Source organism: Chiloscyllium plagiosum, chromosome 10 (assembly GCF_004010195.1).
Source record: "Chiloscyllium plagiosum isolate BGI_BamShark_2017 chromosome 10, ASM401019v2, whole genome shotgun sequence".
Classification (NCBI taxonomy): Eukaryota; Metazoa; Chordata; class Chondrichthyes; order Orectolobiformes; family Hemiscylliidae; genus Chiloscyllium; species Chiloscyllium plagiosum.
The window spans coordinates 73142095-73163253 of NC_057719.1; the positions used below are offsets into that span (position 1 = coordinate 73142095).

The following is a 21159-nucleotide window of genomic DNA, read 5'->3' on the forward strand; positions in this document are numbered from 1 at the left end:
ATTTATCAAGGAATTTTACAGCAAAATGGTGGTGTAACACAAAAAAATGAAAGTGCAGAGCTCTGATGAAGTGTCAATGTTTTTTCTTCCATAGATGCTGCAGATATGCTGAATATTTCCCACACTGATTTTATTTGAGATTTCCAACATTCACAGCAACTTGTGATTTATGATGTTTTCATTTCTAGGAACTACATAGGCACAATCTGGACTAGCTGGGAAGCACTGACAGCAACATCTGGATTTCTGCATTTAACACTGAACTGCAAAATCCAGGCCAATAAGTATCACTGCACAAAACAAAATATCATAATATTTTATTAACGTATGCCAGATGTGAACAAGGTGTGAATAGCTGCATATCTAAATAAAAGGTACATTTTCTAGCACAGATGCTTGTGTTGTGCTAATCTTTGTCCAATTTGCAGTTGGTGTTAAAAGCAAAACTGGTTCACCCCCTCAGATACAAACAGCAAGATGTAAACATGCAGAAGCAAGATTAGAAATTCAAAACCAAAGGTGATTTTTAATTTTTAAACAAGTGAAATAGGTATAAAAATTGCACACCTATGTGCTGTAACAGACAAGTTCACACAATAAATTTGATAGAAGATAGTCGAAATTACAATGTCCTTGAAGAGGTTTCATTTAAACTAATCCGTTTGGAACATCACTTACCACATTTCAACATTTCCACATTAAAACAAAGAATTCACATGGAAAATAATTATTTACAACCTGGAGCAAGTTTAATTTTGATGGCAAGCAATCCAAACATTAATTTTCAGATAAACCACAGAGAGTATTACTCATTTTTAAAATTACTAACATGATGGGGTTAACTCTTGGTCATAGCCACATAAGAAGTTCAATGTTTATACCTGCAATCAAACTGCTAAGTTACTTTAAAAAAAGCTTTACAGAAATAGTTTTAATGCAACAGTTAGTATACCCTCTGATGTGGGCTCAGGAGTATTGCAATCACAGACAATATGTAGTGAGAGGCACCAAGTGAAGCTTAGGCACTTATCTGTCAATGTTATTTCACAATAGATCCATTGTGAAGAGAAGCAACTTTATTCACTTTGTACATATATTGCCAACTTTAATTAGAAAAATCAATCTTTGCACTGCAAGATCTTTCCATTGGCCAACAAGGCAAACTACATGCATACCGAAGTGACTCCAGTCAGGACATGGGTGGAATTGGAACCATTCATATTCCTGACTGACTGAGAATCTGTGATTGAAGTTCCAGTAAAACAGCTGGTTTGAAACCTCGGACTGTCAAGTGCAATTCTCAAAAATGTTTGAGACTTCTATGTTTTACAATGTTGGCAGAACAGGACCAGGTGATACAGCTGTGACACTCAGCAAGCCTAAAACCTGTCTCTTACATTTGTCTGTCATTAAGCAGTGCTGGGTCATATTACAGCATAAAAAACAAGAGGAAGGGATTCTTGTGGTGAAGTGGTAGTGTCCCTAGCTCAGAGTCAGAAGTCCAAGGTTCAAGTCAAACTGTATCATTACATTTCTGAACAAGTTGATTAAAATGTCGAAAACATGAAGACAAAGCTTTTTAAAATGTACTATTATTGTAAGAGCAAAATACTGCAGATTTTGGAAATCTGAAACTAAAACAAGTGCTGGAGAAAGTCAGCAGCCTCTGGCAGATCTGTAGAGAAAGAATCAGTTAATGTTTCAAGTCCAGTATGATTCTTGCACACAAACTATTAAATATGTTTTTCTCTCCACAGATGCCATTACTACTGCTGACATTCTGCAGGCCTTTCTATTTTTATCCCATTGATTATTTTGCGTTTCCAGGCATGATTTTCATCCATAAGGTATGATGAACTATCACCTTCTCAGTTAAACACATTTTATTATGACAAGTTTTCAAAACATACAATAAACTGCTCAACTTAAGTCTCAGGCATTCAACAATTCTTTGGTCATCCAATAAGCAACATAATCCTTTATATAGAAAAAGAAAAGCACAATAAAACAATGAAACAATGAAAATTCATTCAGACAAAATGGAATGCTTGAAAAGATTATTTTTATTGCAACTGTGATAAATTATTTCTGAAGCCAATATAAAGCACAGTGCTATACTTGCACTAATCCTATTCGGTTTTACTGAGGAATTCAGTTATAAAACTAAGAACACTTACAGATACCACACTTTCTCCAGCATTGAGGAGCAAGTTGCTGAACATAGACTAGTCAGTCACAGTATAGGCAGTGCCAATGGCTTGTTGTTGTCAGAAGAAAATAACTTGATACTAGTCCCTGCTTCAAGTGAATCATTTTACTTTGTAAACCACAATTCTTTGCACTCAGGTTACACAATTTGTACTTGGAAAGTTAGTTACTTTGAATACATAATGAATTTAATTTGAATTGCTTTTCATCTGTGGTACTGGTAGCTTGAGGAAGTGCATAACAGCTTGTGCTACTTTTTCAGGACTAATGTTGTATACAGGATGGATTGGTTCCTGTTGAAGGAAAAGAAATATCAGAGTATATATTTCCACTTTTAACCTACATACGTAAATGTACATGAAACTGCAAAGAGTCAGTTATTTGTCTTTAGAATTCTCTTCCACAGACAGAAATGGAGGCCGGGTATTCAAGGCTCAATTACTCTGATGTTTCATTGTCAAACAGGCGAGAGTCATGGGGCACAAGCAGGCAAATAGAATTAAGGGCACAATCAGATCATCCTCAATCTCACTGAATAGCAGGTGGACAAAATGGTCTACTCCTGCTCCTATTTACTCCAATCTAACAATTTTATACTTTTAAAATATCAATCACTTGGATAGTGTTTAAAAAAAAGAGACAAATGCAAAGAAGAATGAAAAGATGTTAATGATCAACATATTGGAATAATCTAGAAGACTTAAAAAGTGTTAACATCTGTAGAATTATTATCTGCAGAATTACATGTCTCAGTTCTTTGGCCATTGCAGAAAATCAGATACTTTTGAAAAGACAGAGGATTCGCTGCCTGGAAGAGAACAAAAAGGATGCAGAAGTGATTGGCAGGATGTGATAAGTGGAGTCCTGCAGGCATCTGTGGTGAGGCCCAGTTTAGAATTAGATTTAGTGGGATAGAGAGATCAGGTATTTTTGCTAAATTAGAGATGATGCCAATATAGATAGGCAAATATGCTCTGAAGACAAAAAAAGGGAATTGCAGGTGGATATAGATGGGTTGTGTGTGCAAACATCTGGCAGATGAAGTATAATATGGGAAAATGTGAAGTTGTTCCCTTTAACAGGAAGAATGAAACACAGAATTACTTAATTGGAGAACAACTGTGGAATTCCAAGGTATCCTGTAAAGGGATTTCGGTGTTCTTGTGAATGAGTTAGTTTGCAGGTACAAACACAATCAAGAACACTTATGGCAGCTAGTCTTTATTATGAAGGCATTGAATAGAAAAGGTCTATGTGGTAGAAGCTGGGGCACTGAATAAATTTAAAGAAGAGATAGATTTTTAAAGGATTGTGGGGAGCAGGCAGGAAATTGCAGTTGAGACTGAGATGAGGTCAACTATCATTGTATTAAATGACAGAGCAGGCTCAAGAATTGCCTACTTCTGCTCCTAGTTCTCATGTGGGTTGTCTTCTAAGGATGGGTTGGACAGGGCTGGGCTTGTTTGAACTAGAGTAGAAGAGTTAGGGATCACATAGGGCAGAAGTAAGCAATTCAACCCAGTGAATGGATGAGCAGATTCAATGAGGTCATGCTCAATTTGGTAATTCCTCGAACTCCACTTTCCTGCCTTATCCCATAATCCTCAACTCCCTTAGTGATTAGAAACGTATCGGCCTTGGGTATACTTAACGACACAGTCTCGACAAACTCTGTGGCAAAGAATTTCACAAATTCACTAACCTCTGCACCTGTCTCTTAACGGAAAACTCCTCACTCCGGGTTTATGTCCTCTTATCCTAGACTCTCCCAAAAGAAGAGCCCTCTCAACATCTACCATATCAAAACCCGTAAGAATCTTACATATTTCAATATAATCAGTATATGACCGAAGTGTATAAGACGCTGAACAGTCTTGAAAAAGTGAATATGTTTCCTTTTGTAAGTCCAGAACTAGGCCACAATACTTTAAAATTCAAAGATACTCTGTCAAGACAGAGGTGAGCAGTCTTTTCTTTTCCCCTCAGTGTGCTACTTTGGAGCTCACTGCTCAGGAGGCAGTGTGGGTGGGATCATTGAACATCTTAAAACATAGAGATGGGTAGATTCTTGTTAGACAGGGAATTAATTATTGGGGGTGATGGGAACGTGGAATTCAGAACACAAATGGATCAACCATGATTATACGGAATTACGGAGTAGACATGAGGGGCTGAATAGTCTATTCTATTTTGTAAATTCATGTGTACGTTTTGAATAATGCTTACCAGCCGATTGTTTATTTCGCCAACAATAACTTCGTGTAGAAGTTCTCCACTGCCAAAGTGCTGAGCCACTGAAAGACCACTTAGGCAATAGCAGGTATGGTAAAAATCCCTTGACCTGCAGACGAAATATATATATATGATGAGGTTCAATACCATATACGTATGGAGTCAGATTATTTGTCCATGAAAGCTGGTATGTAAATGAACCACATTTAATTTCTCAAGCCACAATGTTTCTTTGGTCAATCCATTGAATAATCTGAACAATCACAAATTAAGTAAGAGTGAAGGTTGCCACGGTGCTTATGCACTGGTCAATACTACAAGAAAGTGGCAGACTACACCATATAGTGACCAACATCCATTTCTTGAGATTATACAGTTGTTAGACTGAAGCTAACCAATAATGGAACTGGTTTGCTTTACTGCAGGTTACTACAAACTGCAGTTAGCTTGCTTTTTCCAATTCCCCATGATGTAAAATAGTTCCCTTACTTGCACATCTTGGACACCAACCAAACCTGTAATCAGCTAAACTCTGACTCAAACCAGAATCCCAGCACAATATTCAAACTGAGGGAAAACTTGCTGCTTAGGTCACATTGGAAAAAACTGACCTTGCTTTATGAAACCAAAAGGGAATTAGTCACAATCAGAGTGATGCTGAAGTAACCCTAAACATTTAAGAGACAATCTCACCGCTGGAAACACCATTCTCTAATGAAGCACCTTACATCATTCTTGATGAAAAACAGATCCAATATGGCAATTTTTGTTTATACTTTAGCAGCAAAGTAATCCACAGCATGATAGTGTAAACTTCAGAACTTTAATAACTGTTCAGGGATTAAAAGAATCATCAACAACTCTTTCTGGAATAAACGGTTTCCTGAGATTAAAAAGGTCAAGGAGAAACTATTATAACGGAATTAAAACCAACATGCCAATTAACCTGGAAAAAGGAGTTGAAACAACATAAACTGTTTCCTGGGAGAGAGGAGGTAACAAGTGCTTAGTAACTTGCTGCCTTCTGACAAATGGGCAATTAAGATTGCTTGCATGAGGAATGTTCTGAGATGAAGGGACTAACGATAGGGCAAGTTGTGTTTCAAATAGACAGTTAACAACGAATGTAACAACAAAGCTACTTTTGATTAAGGCGGCAAGCTACAGACTTGGACTCCTGAAATGTAATCAATGTTAAGAATAAATGGAACTAAAGGATTCCTTTATTGGTCAGAGCATTGAGTACAGGAGTTGGGAGGTCATGTTGCGGCTGTACAGGACATTGATTAGGCCACTGTTGGAATATTGTGTGCAATTCTGGTCTCTTTCCTATCGGAAAGATGCTGTGAAACTTGAAAGGGTTCAGAAAAGTTTTACAAGAATGTTGCCAGGGTTGGAGGATTTGAGCTACAGGAAGAGGTTGAATAGGCTGAGGCTATTTTCCCTGGGGTGTCGGAGGCTGAGGAGTGACCTTATCGAAGTTGACAAAATCATGAGGGGCATGGATAGGATAAATAGACAGTCTTTTCCCTGGGGTAGGAGATCCAGAAGTAGAAGGCATAGGTTTAGGGTGAAAGGGGAAAGATATAAAATAGACCTAAGGGGCAACCTTTTCATGCAGAGGATGGTACGTGTATGGAATAAGCTGCCAGAGGAAGTGGTTGAGGCTGGTACAATTGTAACATTTAAAAGGCATTTGGATGGGTATATGAATAGGAAGGGTTTAGAGGGATATGGGCCAGGTGCTGGCAGGTAGGACTAGAAGGGGTTGGGATATCTAGTCGGCATGGACAGGTTGGACTGAAGGGTCTGTTTCCATGCTGTACATCTCTCTGACTATCTCTCATCAGAAACTTCACAAGGTAGAAAATCCTGTAAGAATTCAACCTCAGGATTATTTAGTAGCAGAACCCAAGAGAATCACACTGTACAAGGATCGAACCCTGGAAATCAGAGGTAGAGAGTGTTGCCTGGAATCATATCTAAATTTCACCATTAAATTGGGTAGTCACTAAGTTGGTTGTGAGGCTTAAACTTACTTATTTGAGCAAATTTATTTTGGTTGCTACATGCACTAAAGTTTAAGTAATCAGAGTCAGAGAATTATAGTACTGAAACAGACCCTTCAGTCCAACTCGTTCATGCCAACCAGATATCCCAAATTAATCGAGCCCCATTTGTCAGCACTTGGCCCATATCCCTCTAAACCCTTCCTATTCATATACCCGTCCCGATGCTTTTTAAAATGTTATAATATTGCCAGCCTCCACCACTCTGTCTGGCAGCTCATTCCATACACGCACCACCCTCTGTGTGAAAAAGTTGCCCCTTAGGTCTCTTTTAAACTGTGAGCAGCATGGTGGCACAGTGGTTAGCACTGCTGCCTCACAGCACCAGAAACCAAGTTCAATTCCCGCCTCAGGCAACTGTCTGTGTGGAGTTTGCACATTCTCCCAGTGTCTGCGTGGGTTTCCTCCGGGTGCTCCGGTTTCCCCACACAGTCCAAAAATGTGCAGGTTAGGTGAATTGGCCATGTTAAATTGCCCGTAATGTTAGGTGAAAGGGTAAATGTAGGGGTGGGTCTGGGTGGGTTGCTCTTCGGAGGGTCAGTGTGGACTCGTTGGGCCGAAAGGCTTGTTTCCACACTAAGTAATCTAATCTAATCTAATCTTTTCCCCACCCTAAACCTAAACCTAGGCCCTCCCTCACTACCCCAGGGAAAAGACCTTGTTGATTTACCCTATTCCATGTCCCTTATGATTTAAAAAACCTCTCTATAAAGGTCACCCCTCAGCCTCCGACACTCCAGGGAAAGCAGTCCCAGCCTATGTTTTATTTTGATTGTCTGTCATACTTGTTAACAAGTACCGAAAAAAAACGCTTATAGTAATTTAAACACCAGCTTCTTAAAGCAGCTTCTTAAAACTATATCCTTGACAAACAACCAAGTATTCAGCATTGCACCCTGTCTTTTTGGTCCCCAATGTTACAATGTATTCAGGTGTCACAGAATCACAAAGTTATTAGTGCACAAGGCCATTCAGCCTATCATGCCTGCACCTGTTCTATCAGTGTACAGTATATTAGAGTCAAGTAGGGACTTTAAACACATCACAACAAATATGCATTGATAAAGGATGCACTTATAATTAGTATTTTATTTCACCAGTCAGGACTGGTAAGTGCATACATCAGTTGTGTTAAGTCAAGTGACAATATATTGTGCACACAGTAAAAAGGTACCACTCACTTGCCAGGTTTGTCCAGCAATCCCCCAGTAGAATTCTGACAGCAAAGTAGGATGTACTCTTGTAGGGCTCCTTGATGGAACATCCAGCGTGTCATACTGAGAGTATCATTCCCTACAAAGCATTACATAGTATAAGGAGTTCACATCAACCTGAAACTAGAATCACTGATTCTCAAGGGCAGAAAGGATGGACAACAAGCTTTAGTCATGCCAGCAATATCCACATTCCATTAAAGAATTAAGAACCACCAAATATTTTGAACCAAATAAACATACTTGTGTCCACTGACATCAATTCCTTAACATATATGTGAATTCAAGGAATGTGGAAGACTGTCCTTCTGGAATATGGTGAGAATCCAGTCTTCAGCAAAAGAATGAAATGCTCCTTCCTCTAACAATCTCATACTGAACTAAGCTTTTGCAGTTTTGGCTCAAGTACTTATGGAAATACTGATAAACTCGAATGGAAATATCACATTGCTACCATGGGGAAACACTCAGACACAAATTTAAAAAAGGTCTAAGGACAAATATATAATCCAGAGAGAATATGCAAGTTAAGGAGCAGGGAGAAGTGTACATTATAGCATTAATACTTCAGCTTCACTGCAACAAAAACAAATCCTCCACTCCTTATTACAAGGCAAAGCAACAAAGTTAGTGGAACTGGAAATAACTTCACCATTCAAATAAATTCAGAGAGAAAACCCCAATGTCAACATAATTCAGCTGTTGAAATTAGTTATAATGCTCCTAATAATGATAATCTCTGACCATTTCCTTGCTCAATGCTTAAAAACACACAAAATTTTAAAAACATCCCCCATTTTCTACAAAGCAAACAGCTTCCTACCAGAATCTGAAGCTTCATTGTTGACTACTTTCTCCCCCATCTGATCTCATGCCACCTCCAAACTATTCTCCAAGATCAACTACGTTCCCTGGTGGTAATCGCTTCTTCAAAGTTCTGTGGCTTTGAAAATCTATGCCAATCCTCCCTGAAGCACAGATTTTGAATTTCTGGAATTAGGTTGCTACATATTTGTATCATCGATAGTCACAGGTGAGGTACCGGAAGACTGGAGATTGGCAAACGTGGTACCACTGTTTAAGAAAGGTGGTAAGGATAAGCCAGGTAACTATAGACCAATGAGCCTGATGTTGGTGGTGGGCAAGTTGTTGGAGGGAATCTGAGGGACAGGATGTACATGTATTTGGAAAGGCAAGGACTGATTAGGGATAGTCAACATGGCTTTGTGCTTGGGAAATCATGTCTCACAAACTTGATGGAGTCTTTTGAAGAAGTAAAGAGGATTGATGAGGGCAGAGTGGTAGATGTGATCCATATGGACTTCAGTAAGGCGTTTGACAAGGTTCCCTATGGGAGACCGATTAGCAAGGTTAGATCCCATAGAATACGGGGAGAACTAGCCATTTGGATACAGAACTGGCTCAAAGGTAGAAGACAGAGGGTGGTGGTGGAGGGTTGTTTTTCAGACTGGAGGCCTGTGACCAGTGGAGTTCCACAAGGATTGGTGCTGGGTCCACTACTTTTCATCATTTATATAAATGATTTGGATGTGAGCACAAGAGGTACAGTTAGTAAGTTTGCAGATGACACCAAAATTGGAGGTGCATTGGACAGCAAAGAATGTTACCTCAGATCACAACGGGATATTGATTATTAGATTACATTACAGTGTGGAAACAGGCCTTTCAGCCCAACAAGTCCACACCAACCCGCCGAAGCGCAACCCACCCATACCCCTACATTTACCCCTTACCTAACACTATGGGCAATTTTGCATGGCCAATTCACCTGACCTGCACATCTTTGGACTGTGGGAGGAAACCGGAGTACCCGGAGGAAACCCGCGCAGACACGGGGAGAACGTGCCAACTCCACACAGTTAGTCCCTTGAGGCGGGAATTGAACCCAGGTCTCTGGCACTGTGAGGCAACAGCGCTAACCACTGTTCCACCGTGCCGCCCAAAAACATTAGCCCAAATAATGGGTCAATGGGCTGACAAGTGGCAGATGGAGTTTAATTTAATGTGAGGTGTTGCTTTTTGGGAAAACAAGTCTTAGCAAGACTTATACACTTAATGCTAAGGTCCTAGGGAGCGTTGCTGACCAAAGAGACCTTGGAGAGTAGGTTTATAGCTCCTTGAAAGTGGAGTGGCAGGTTGATAGCCACTGTTAGAATATTGCATGCAATTCTGGTCTCCTTCCTATCGGAAAGATGTTGTGAAACTTGAAAGGGTTCAGAAGAGATTTACAAGGATGTTACCAGGGTTGCAGGATTTGAGCTATACGGATAGGTTGAATAGGCTGGGGCTGTTTTCCCTGGAGCATCGGAGGCTGAGGGGTGACCTTATAGAGGTTTATAAAATCATGAGGGGCATGGTTACAATATATAGACAAAGTCTCTTCACTGGGGTGGGGGACTCCAGAATTAGAGGGCATAGATTTAGGGTGAGAGGGGAAAGATATAAAAGAAACCTAAGGGGCAACATGTTCACGCAGAGTGTGGTACATGTATGGAATGAGCTGCCAGAGGAAGTGGTGGAGGCTGGTACAATTGCAACATTTAAAAGGCACCTGGATGGGTATATGAATAGGAAGGGTTTGGTGGGATATGGGCCCATTGCTGGCAGGTGGGACTAGATTGGGTTGGGATATTTGGTCAGCATGGACAAGTTGGACCGAAGGGTCTGTTTCTGAGCTGTACATCCAAATTTCAGATTAACCGAAGGTCGGGACCTTGCGATTTTGTATGGATAATCTGAAATTTGGATAATCGAATGCTGGATAATCGAGGTTCCTCTGTAGATTCTCTCCCCCCGCTCCCATCTTTATAAATATGGCTAAACTATGTTATGCATGGCTAACTTATGTTATCCGACATTCGATTAACCGAACAAAATACTCCTTGCCCCTAACCTTCAGATAATCAGGGTTCCTCTGTCATTGAAACATACAGAATACTGAATGGCCTGGACAGAGTATGTGTTTCCATTGGTAGGAGAGATTAGGACCCGAGGGCACAGCCTTAGAGTAAAGAGACCTTTCAGAACAGAGATAAGGAGAAAGATCTTTCGCCAGAGAGTGGTGAACCTATGGAATTCACTACCACAGAAGGCTGTGGAGGGCAGGTCATTGAGTATATTTAAGACTCAGAGATACGTTCTTGAGTATCAAGGGGATCAAAGATTACAGGGAGAAAGCAGGAGAATGGGGTTGAGAAACCTTTCAGCCATGATTTAATGGTGGAGCATACTCGATGGGTTGAATGGCCTAATTTCTGCTCCTATGTCTAATGGTCTGCCACAGCACCAAAGCAGGCCTCACCAAAGGCACAAATGATTAGAGAAAGAGTATGGCAGCTGAATTCACAGATGATACCATGATAGGTGGGAACTTATGTCAGATTAGATTCTCTACATACTAGATTCCCCACACTGTGGAAACAGGCCATTTGGCCCAACAAGTCCACATTGACCCTCTGAAGAGTAACCCACCCAGACCCATTTCCCTCTGACTAAAGCACTTAACACTATGGGCAATTTAACATAGCCAATTCACCTGACCTGCACATCTTTGAACTGTGGGAGGAAACCGGAGCACTGGGAGGAAATGCACGGGAGAACGTGCAAATTCCACACAGATAGTCGCCCAAGGCTGGAATCGAACCTGGGTCCCTGGCGCTGTGAGGCTGCAGTGCGAACCACTGAGCTACCGTGCCATCGTTAGTGAAGACATAAAGAGGTCGGCAGACTGAAACAGATGCAGTTGAGTAAGTGGACAAAAAGCAGAGTATTAGATGGAGAACAGCGCAGATTTCTGAGGTGCAGAAGGATCAAGAAATTCTAGTGACTGAGTTGCAAAAATATTAGTATGCACATACATAATAATTAAGGCAACTAATACAATGCTATCCTTTTTTATGATAGGAAGTGAATATAAAAGTAAGGATGTAATGCTTCAGTTATACAGGAAATTGGTGAGATCACAACTCAAATCCTCATTTAAGGATGTATGTATGTGCACTGAAGACAATTCCGAGGTGGCTTACTAGAACAATACCTAGAATGAACAGGTGAAGTTATGAATGTAGGTTGCATATGCCTGGGCTGTTTCTCTTGGAATTCAGAAGAACAAGTTGCACATGATTGAAATGTACAAGGTCCAGAATGGAGAAAGTGAGGACTGCAGATGCTGGGGATCAGAGCTTAAAAATGTGTTGCTGGAAAAGTGCAACAGGTCAGGCAGCAAAGGAGAAGGAGAATCGACGTTTCGGGCATAAGTTTTTCCAGCAACACATTTTTAAGGTCCAGAATGGACTTGATAAGGTGGATGCAACAGGATATTTCCTCTTAATTTTAAAATGCTTCACTTTTTAAAATTAAGGGTCACTCTTTTAGAACAGTGATTGAGAGATTTTTTTTCTCTCAAAGTTTTGAAACATTTTGCAACTCTCTACCACTGTAAATAAGGTTATTAAACAATTTAAGACAAAGATGGATAGATTCTTGTTGGGCAGGGGAATCAAACATTGTTGGAGTAGATTGGAATATGGAACGTGACAATGATTTTATTGGACTGCAGAACAGAGTCACAAGCCAAAAAGCCTACATCTACTCCTATTTCACGTGTGCCAAATGTCCACATGTCCGCGTGTGTATGGAAATGACATTGTGGTGCATTTTTTTTCTCATCCTATTCAGCTGCTCTTGTCTGGTGATCACAACATCCTTCTCCAAGAACTCTCCTTTGTCCAGCTTACTAAGAATAACTTATTTTCTATAGATAAGATTTTAGCTATGGGGTTGATGCCACAGCATATTCTGCAATGGTTTGTTTTCCTCTGCTTTCACCAAAGTCTGCCAGGACCAATTTTACTTCCTACATGTTTTCACTTGCTTCATTTGGCAACAGCTAAAACAACAATTAAAACATGATAAAACTATTATTGTTCCAGATCACCTGTACAGTGAACTGTAGAAAACTCCAAATATGTAATGCTTTAAAAAATGACAGCAAGCCTACTCTGTAAGTTTCAATAAATAAAGCTTATGTTCTCTTGAAATGATGTTTTTGAAACTCAATATTTGTCTAATAACCCTTTCATCCATTTGCATAAAGTATATGCCTTGATAATAAGAATGAATCATTGTTTACCAGATGCGTTTACACTCACCGTGTGCATGCAACGCACGATGCAGGAGTGGTAAGAGTCCAGCTTGCCAGAATGAGTAACAACCATCCACCAATTTGTTGCACCGACCTTGAAATCCACCTTCAAACCGCATCTGCCGACTGGTCACCCAGCGCTATACAAGACAAAATGATATTGTGTGGAACATCTGAGCTACAGGGAGAGACTGAACAGGCTGGGGCTGTTTTCTCTGGAGTGTCGGAGGCTGAGGGGTTTACAAAATTATGAGGGGCATGGATAGGATAAATAGGCAAAGTCTTTTCCCTGGGGTCGTGGAGTCCAGAACTAGAGGGCATAGGTTTAGGGTGAAAGAGGAAAGATATAAAAGAGACCCAAGGGGCAACTTTTGCATGCAGAGGGTGTAAGTGTATGGAATGAGCTGCCACAGGATGTGGTGGAGGCTGGTACAACTGCAACATTTAAGAGGCATTTAGATGGGTATATGAATAGGAAGGGTTTGGAGGGATATGGGCCAGATGCTGGCAGGTGGGACTAGATTGGATTGGGATATCTGGTCATCATGGACTGGTTGGACCGAAGGGTCTGTTTCCATGCTGTACATCCCTATGTCTCTATCCCATTGTATTCATACCTTAGCTTTTCCTGAAGTTTACATTATTTTAAACAGATTCCCAAATAATTACCCAATATTTAGCTGGCAGTACTTCCAATATCACTTAACATGTTTTATTGATACACATGTACTAGAAATAGGACTCTCTTCAGTTTCTTATAAAAAGACAAAGTAGTTATTAATATTTGCACAATGGTAAGAAAAATAATCTTAGTTATTGTAAAATGAGTTCACTTCCAATGTAATGAAGTGACTAACTTTCAGCCTTATCAGCATTTCCCCTCCCTTACAAAAAAAGCTAGTCAGTAGAATGGATTGCTCATATTTGTTATTACTTACTTATGTCAAGATATTAGGTGATGAGTTTTAATTTTGTGATGTGCGGGGAGTGGGAAGAGAAAGGAGAAGGATGCAGTAGCACACAAGAAAACCAGAAGTAAGGGCAACTTGACACTTGATGGTGCTACAATCAAACTGCTGGGTTAGCGTATTATTTCCAAGTTTGTAGATCAGCTAGGGTGAATGGGCATGATGAGATCATGAGCAGATTTCATTCCAGTATTTAAAAGGCACATTGCAAATATAAAGATTGAAGGAGTGGGAAGTTGTGAACGGGACACAAGGAAATGACAGAATGGAGCAAACACTTTCACAGGCTGTTCTCTGAATATGACGCTGAAGGTGTACAGGTGATTACACTGATAATGTAATGATATTGCTGGGGTTGATACTGTGCACTACTGATGGAGTTGAGATGCTTGTCAGCAAAACAAAGGTATGACTGGAACTAGTGAAGGATGTCAGCAGCAGGACCATGGATTCAATATGAAAAGCAGTGTATTTATCATAGCAAAGCAGGAACTTAGAGGAATTTATGAGCCAACTGTATTAAAACACACAAAACTGGGTTCTTGCGGTGCAGTGGTATTATCCCTGCTCTGAGTTTAAGACTCATTGGCTGCAGAAATGCATAATTGGTTACAAAATACCCAGAGCATGTTTTGGCATAGTGTAGTGATGCTGTCTCTGAACCAGAAGGCTTGGATTCAGTACTGCCTGCTCCAGAGGGGTCAGAATAGATCTAATCATGTTAACTAAAGTATCTTACAACAATTGTAGAAAGAGATTGCTGGGTCAGTGGTGGTGGTGGGGAGGGGGGAGGGGGAGATAGATAGATAGGAAGCAGAAACTGGCAATACTGCATTCTGTAAACAAACATTTCTAATTACATACTTCAACAGGTTTTAATTAAAATAACCAAACTGAATACAACTACTGATGTGTGCATTATAATCTTCATGCTCACCAATCTTGCAGGTGCACTGATCTTTTTCTGCCTATACGTTCTCTCATGTCTCTACCTGTTAATTCATCTTTGATACACACATACCCATCGTTAAGCAATACCAAGCCTTTACACCTCACAATCACCTTTAACAAATATTTGTTATGCACTACCATGATTCTACACTTCCAAGACTCACGGGACCCCCCCTCCCTTTAAAAAGGTAAATAGGCAAGAATTTACTGGAATGTAAGCATCAACGAACTCTCTGCTTCAGAGGAAGCACTCTTGGACATCAGGGGAGTTACAAAATCCTACCTAATGGCCGAATTAAATGTCAGGCATAAGAGCTTGGTCATGTTGATTTATTGGTAACAAGAAAAATATGATCATTGCCTGATGAACATTTAAAATATTATTAATTTAGCAGATCTATGCATGTCTCCAACCTCACACATATCTGAAGGAGGACGAGAATACTTCAAAAGTGATCAATAACAAAAAAAGGCTCATTTAACCGCACGTCTAGTGGGACCTAGTGGCTCATATATCACAAGTGAGCAAGAGCAGACAGCGAAGGTGGACAGTGATAGCAAATCTACTTCAAAGGTTTCCAGATGGTCCAAACTCTGCTGCGCTGGATGCAGATGCTATACTTTAGAAGTCATAATTCCAGAGGATACTTCTGGAGCAGAAGGTAAAAAAAAACAAGAGTGCCTTCCAGCTGCACTATAACCTTTTGCGTAGAGATTAGTAGACTCTCAAGCACAAGTAGCTTGCTATTGAATGCCTTTGAGATGACATATTTGTCCAAAGAAAAAAATGGCCACATGAAACATCAAACAGGGTGATCAAATGAATATAAGCCAGATCCTCACCAACAGCTTTCACACAGCAAATGCAACTGAAATAACATGCATGAAACCCTATTCATCATTCTACTGGAGCAAAATGTTCTCCAGCTTATGGCTAGCACAGGAGTGCCTGTGGACCATGGGACTTGATTCACAGTCATAGAGATGTACAGCACGGTAACAGACCCTTCATTCCAACCTGTCCATGCTGACCAAATATCCCAACCCAATCTAGTCCCACCTGCCAGCACCCAGCCCATATCCCTCCAAACCCTTCCTATTCATATACCCATCCAAATGCCTTTTAAATGTTGCAATTGTACCAGCCTCCACCACTTCCTGTGGCAGCTCATTCCATACACATACCACCCTCTGTGTGGTAAAGTTGCCTCTTCGGTCTCTTCTATATTTTTCCCGTCTCACCCTAATCCTATGCCCTCTAGTTCTGGACTCCCATGGACCATCTTCAAAATTTACTCCCTCCACTAGCAAAGCACAGTGGCAGCAGTGTGTAACATCGACAACATGCACTGCAATAACTCACCAAGGTACCTTAGACAAAGTTTTCAAACTCTCAACCTCTGCCACCAAAAGGACAAGGACAACAGATACATGAAAACATCACCAGCTGCAAGTTTCCTCAAAGTGTTTCCACTTATTAGACAGCTGGCACCACCAAATGCTACCTTGCATTCCATTGGTTAAGACTACTTGGTGTGCCCTAGACGTGCCTCCAGACCCATAGCAACGTAATTGACTCTCAAATAACCTCTGAGAAATGAGGGATGGGCAATAAATACTGGCCTGGTTAGTGACACCCATATCCCGTGAATGAATTTAAAAACAAAGCCTGCAAAAGGTACGGGCGCCAATAGACAAGAGGCTAACCAATATCAACTCAGCAGTCACAGTCATTTTCTGAGCAGCCCGATTCTACCTCTGCTGAAACAACAGAAGTTGCATCATGAAGGAAGAGGAAGAGAAGGTAGTTACACAAGGGCATGCATATGGATGTGTTATACAGTGTCAGAATGTTAACATTTTGTTTAATTTTTTCATGCTGAAAAATTTGTTTCCAGAACTTTCTGACAATGACCACTTTTTGCCTGCTCCTTGGGAAGTGGCTTATGCACTTAGAATGAATATTAAGATCTGGTGCCAAGCAATGGGTAGACGTGGGGCTGTAAAATTCAGATGCTTGGTTACTTACAGGATCCCTTCATGTTGGGGAAAGGGGAAAGAGGAAAGAGAGTAATATTTAAGTGTGGCTATCAGATGGTTGCACTGGGAGACCCCAACTGAATTTCACAATGATGTCATCCTAGGCAACAATTTATCTGCATTTTGGTGCTTTGGCCACATCACACTCAGAAGAGGTCTTGCACTTTGTGCCTTTTTCCTCTTGTAGGTCTAAACCTTGTTGCTATGCATAGCATCAGTTTACCACAAGTAAACACTCTGGACAGCATGGGTGTTGCTTGTTAAAGAAAGCCTCAGATCTGTCCAGACACTTGAAGCACATCTCCAACATTCTGATGGTTGGCTGAATAATTTTGATCACACTGCTACTAGTATTCACTGTTTGGGTTCCTCACAGATTTCATCAGTGGGAATCCTTTGACCTCGAACAGCCAGCTGCATCAAGGTATGGACAGATTGCAAAGGGTAGACAAGTGGAAGGAAAAAACATAGCATCAAAATAGGTGCCAGAGAATGTTGCACCCCATCTGCATAAGTAACCTTTTTGGTTATTTGCTAACTATATGTTGATGGAATGAATGCCATTCAGTTGAAAGATACTGCTGGTGATCTTGGGTTACATCAATTGCTAAATGGGTTTGTCTGATGACAACTTGCACCTCCCAGAGGAAAAAAAATCAAAAAATACTTGAAAACAAACATACAAGAGCTCCATTACAAGACAAGCTGGACCAAATCTGTCATTGGCCAGTTTAATTGGCTTTTCCTTCCGGGTGATAGGAAGCCAGCCAGAGCTGCAAACCAAAATCTTCCCACCCTTTCTTAATCTGTGGCTACCTTGCTCACCTTGACAACCAAGTCATCATTCACCTATCCTATGCAGTTTTAGGCCAAGATCCTGCAGATGTCTCAGTTGTAGCACTAGAAGGAACCAGAGGGAAAGAAGGTGACTATGATGGTGACTTTAACTGCTAAAGGCAAAGTATCTCTACCACAACCTGTAGGAGACGCTTTTTATTCTAGCAGACTCTGGACCCCCTTACATACTGGTGTCAAGGAAGTTTATCCTTTATCTGTACACATAGTGGTATGTGTGTTGCCACCTGTGAACTGCACAGTTCGGGCCTTCTCCTTATCTTATGAAGCAGTAGGACCGATAGCAGGCTGTTGCTCTTTCTCTTGCTGCTGATCATCTTAGTCCTCATCCAAGGTCCAGAGTAAAACAGCACCAACGGCACCCCAAACTAATCTGACAGGTCCAAAGCTCCAAAGTTGATGAGCTGTGAAAACGTTGAAATTTGAGGAAGAAACTACTCAGCACAATTTCTCTGAACAAAACCTTCTACATAATCCAGGAAGAATTATGTTGTGCTTGACATCTTACCTTGGTATGTCTTCAGCTGCCTCAAGTGACACCCTGTTCTCACTGCATATTCACTGGCGAATTCTAGGAAACCCTGTACCCAAAGTAACATTCAAAAACTATGTTGCTATTTGACAATTTGATCAATATTAATGACTTGCCTCTCCATGTTAACATGCACTGCAGTTAAATGCAGAAATTGGAATGGCTTACTGACATGGTGTCAATTTCTGCACTTTCAAATTCCCACCTGCTCACAAGCAAACATAATCCTCAAGTTAAAATTTGCCTCAACTTTGCGGATTCATAGGGTTACTCGAGTTAACTTCAACATTATTTTTGGATTTGTACATCTGTGTGACTCTCCTTTCTCAATTATCCTAGTTTAAAGTATCAACAAGCACACTGCCTAGTTAATCAACACTGTCATTTATCCACTCATCCAGATCTTAGCAGCAATGGTGAAGCTTCAGATGAGTCGTCTTAATATTCGAGGATGCTCAAATTGGACAAGCGTGGTGAAAAGAACTGGACACAATACTCGAATTGTGGCCTTAGGCAGAACTTTATAAAACTTCAGCACAATTGCTACTCTACATTTCTGTTTATGAAGGCCAAAATCTGTGTGTTTTGGATCAATAACTTGCAATCTTCAAAGATCTATGCACATGAAGCAACAGGATTCCAAGCTACCTTTTCATAAGCCTCCATCTTGTTACCTATCTTTAACGTGGTGCTTTGTCAAGTCCATTCAAACAACATCAAATCCTTTCCCTTTTTAACTAATTTTTAAAACTCAACTAGACTAATCAAGGGCAACCTGCCTTCTATAAATCTGTGTGGCTCTCCTTAATTAACTCAGAACTCTTCAAATGTCTGCTAACGTTTTCTGATTATTGCTTCTAAAAACCTTACCCACCCACCATGACTCAATTGGGAAAATTGCACTGATAATCAAACCCCACTATCCCATAAGCCATCACAAATGTGTAATTATCCATTAGATCACCAAGATGATCTACTTTCTTGGCAGTCTGCTGTTCTGGACAAATATAATTTGCATCAAGTTTTGTCAGTAAAAGTAAAATAACTATTTATTGTTAAACAAATTATTGGTTAACCAACGGCAGACAAGAAACTGGATTACTAATTACTACTATGCCACTTAATCTGTATCCTTTGAAACTCCAAGTACACACACAGGGTACCATGAACAACTCTGGTATGCATATTACAAAAAGATGAGGTATTGGACAAAAAAGATTCTCAAGGATGAAACTAGAACTGTAACATTGAGTCCATCAAGAAATCATATACAAAGAAGTTTGAACAGTCTGGGGCTCTTTTACCCAGAAAAGCAAAGACTAAAGGGCTTTTCACGGAGGTCTTTAAAATTATGAAAGGACTTGATGGAAGGCCGCAATCTTCTTTGGCCATTTGGTGAAGCTGCTTTTCGTCTATCAAATTGTATAGAAAGTAGGTCAGTTCTCCACCAACTTCCTCTTCAATCTCAGTTGGCAAAAGACAAGAACATGAATATCAAAACAATTCACCTGACTATTCAATGCACACTTTTGAGATGACAGAGCTTCCTTTTATTGCAAAACCGACGTGTTAACCTTCTTTATTCTTGTACAAGGATACCCAAATCCTTCTACAAGGATACCCAAATCCTTCTACAAACCAATATTTAGTCATCTCTCATCTTTACTTTTCCCACAGCATACCAGCTTCCTACCTTCTCACTTAAATTGTGTATCTATCTGCAGCATTTTTGAGTACTTCTCACACCTTGACTTTCCCATCTAGTTTTGTATAATCAGTAAATTGGAGATATTGCATTCAGTGCATCAAAGGCATTAATATAGACTCTAACTGGTTAAGGACCCAGCGCTGATCCTTATGGAACTTCCTTGGTTACAACCTGACAAATTGAAAAAGTGATTTGTTTATGATCCCAGGTCATCCTTCTATAACTGCTGCAATGCGACTACTGTCTTAAACATGAACCATATCTACCTTCCCATTGTGGGAACTTGCTGTATGCAAAATGGCTGCTGCATTTTCTAAAATACATTAGTGTTTACGGTTCAAAGCCCTTTGAGACATCTGGTGGTTGATAGGTGCAATATAAATGTAGTGTTCCTTTTTCCTCCATACACTTTTAAAAAATGCATTCATTATTGTTTGGAGGTAACTGTGGCCGCTAACTTACCCATAGATCCCAAAGATACGAAATTCGAAAAATCAGATCATCTACTTTGATACTTTTTTTTGAGCAATTAATTGTTGGAGAAGGTTTTCTAATACTGCTACAATACGCATTCCCATGTGAACAAAAGTGAAACAAGAAAACACACTTGCATAAATACAGTACTCTATTAGTTGTGTCAACTAGAATTACAAGCTCAAATTCTGTAATAGACTTTGAATTCACAACCTCTTGACATCAAGATGTGGAATCTTCTCAGCCAGAAGGGAAAAATATAACAATCTTCGTGGCTCCAATGGACTGCTGGTGATCTAAGAATATCACAAAGAAACTTTCTACTTAAACTCACTGAAGATGCTCAGCAAACTAATGCTTTTCAAAACAATTTTTTATTATAAGAATATACTGCTCATAAAGTCAATAACATCCTGGTTGATTTGTTATTTACTCTCCAGCTCTCTAGATTGTTGAAACACAAGGGCTCGACATGACTGTGGGAGACTGTCAAGGTAGCATTTAAAAGGAATATATTACTACTTTTACCTCTGTCAAACTATGGGTGCAAACCCAAAGGCATCAGATGCATGATATAAAAAGGTATGGAACAGAGAGCACCAGATGGGAAGCAGTCACAATTTTGGTTCATTTCTAACTTTGCTAGTCAAGATTACTTTGGTTTTCATGACTTGGATCCTTTATGGGTGAGCCTAACTCTCCATTCCTTTGACAACGTCAATTCTTGCCTTGATAGCTAGTTAG

General features: G+C 40.2%; 1 protein-coding gene across 1 annotated transcript in view; it reads right to left on the bottom strand.

The window, feature by feature from the left end:
- Positions 1–506: 506 nt before the first annotated feature.
- The window catches only part of fntb (farnesyltransferase, CAAX box, beta), an 80923-nt gene continuing 60270 nt past the window's right edge, over positions 507–21159 (bottom strand). Inside the window, exons 9-12 of the mRNA XM_043698076.1 lie at positions 12895–13027; positions 7691–7802; positions 4435–4549; positions 507–2501 (exon numbers count right to left, since the gene is read on the bottom strand). Coding sequence (XP_043554011.1) covers positions 2397–2501; positions 4435–4549; positions 7691–7802; positions 12895–13027 — 465 coding nt within the window. The 3' untranslated portion in view covers positions 507–2396. The remainder of the gene's footprint in view (positions 2502–4434; positions 4550–7690; positions 7803–12894; positions 13028–21159) is intronic.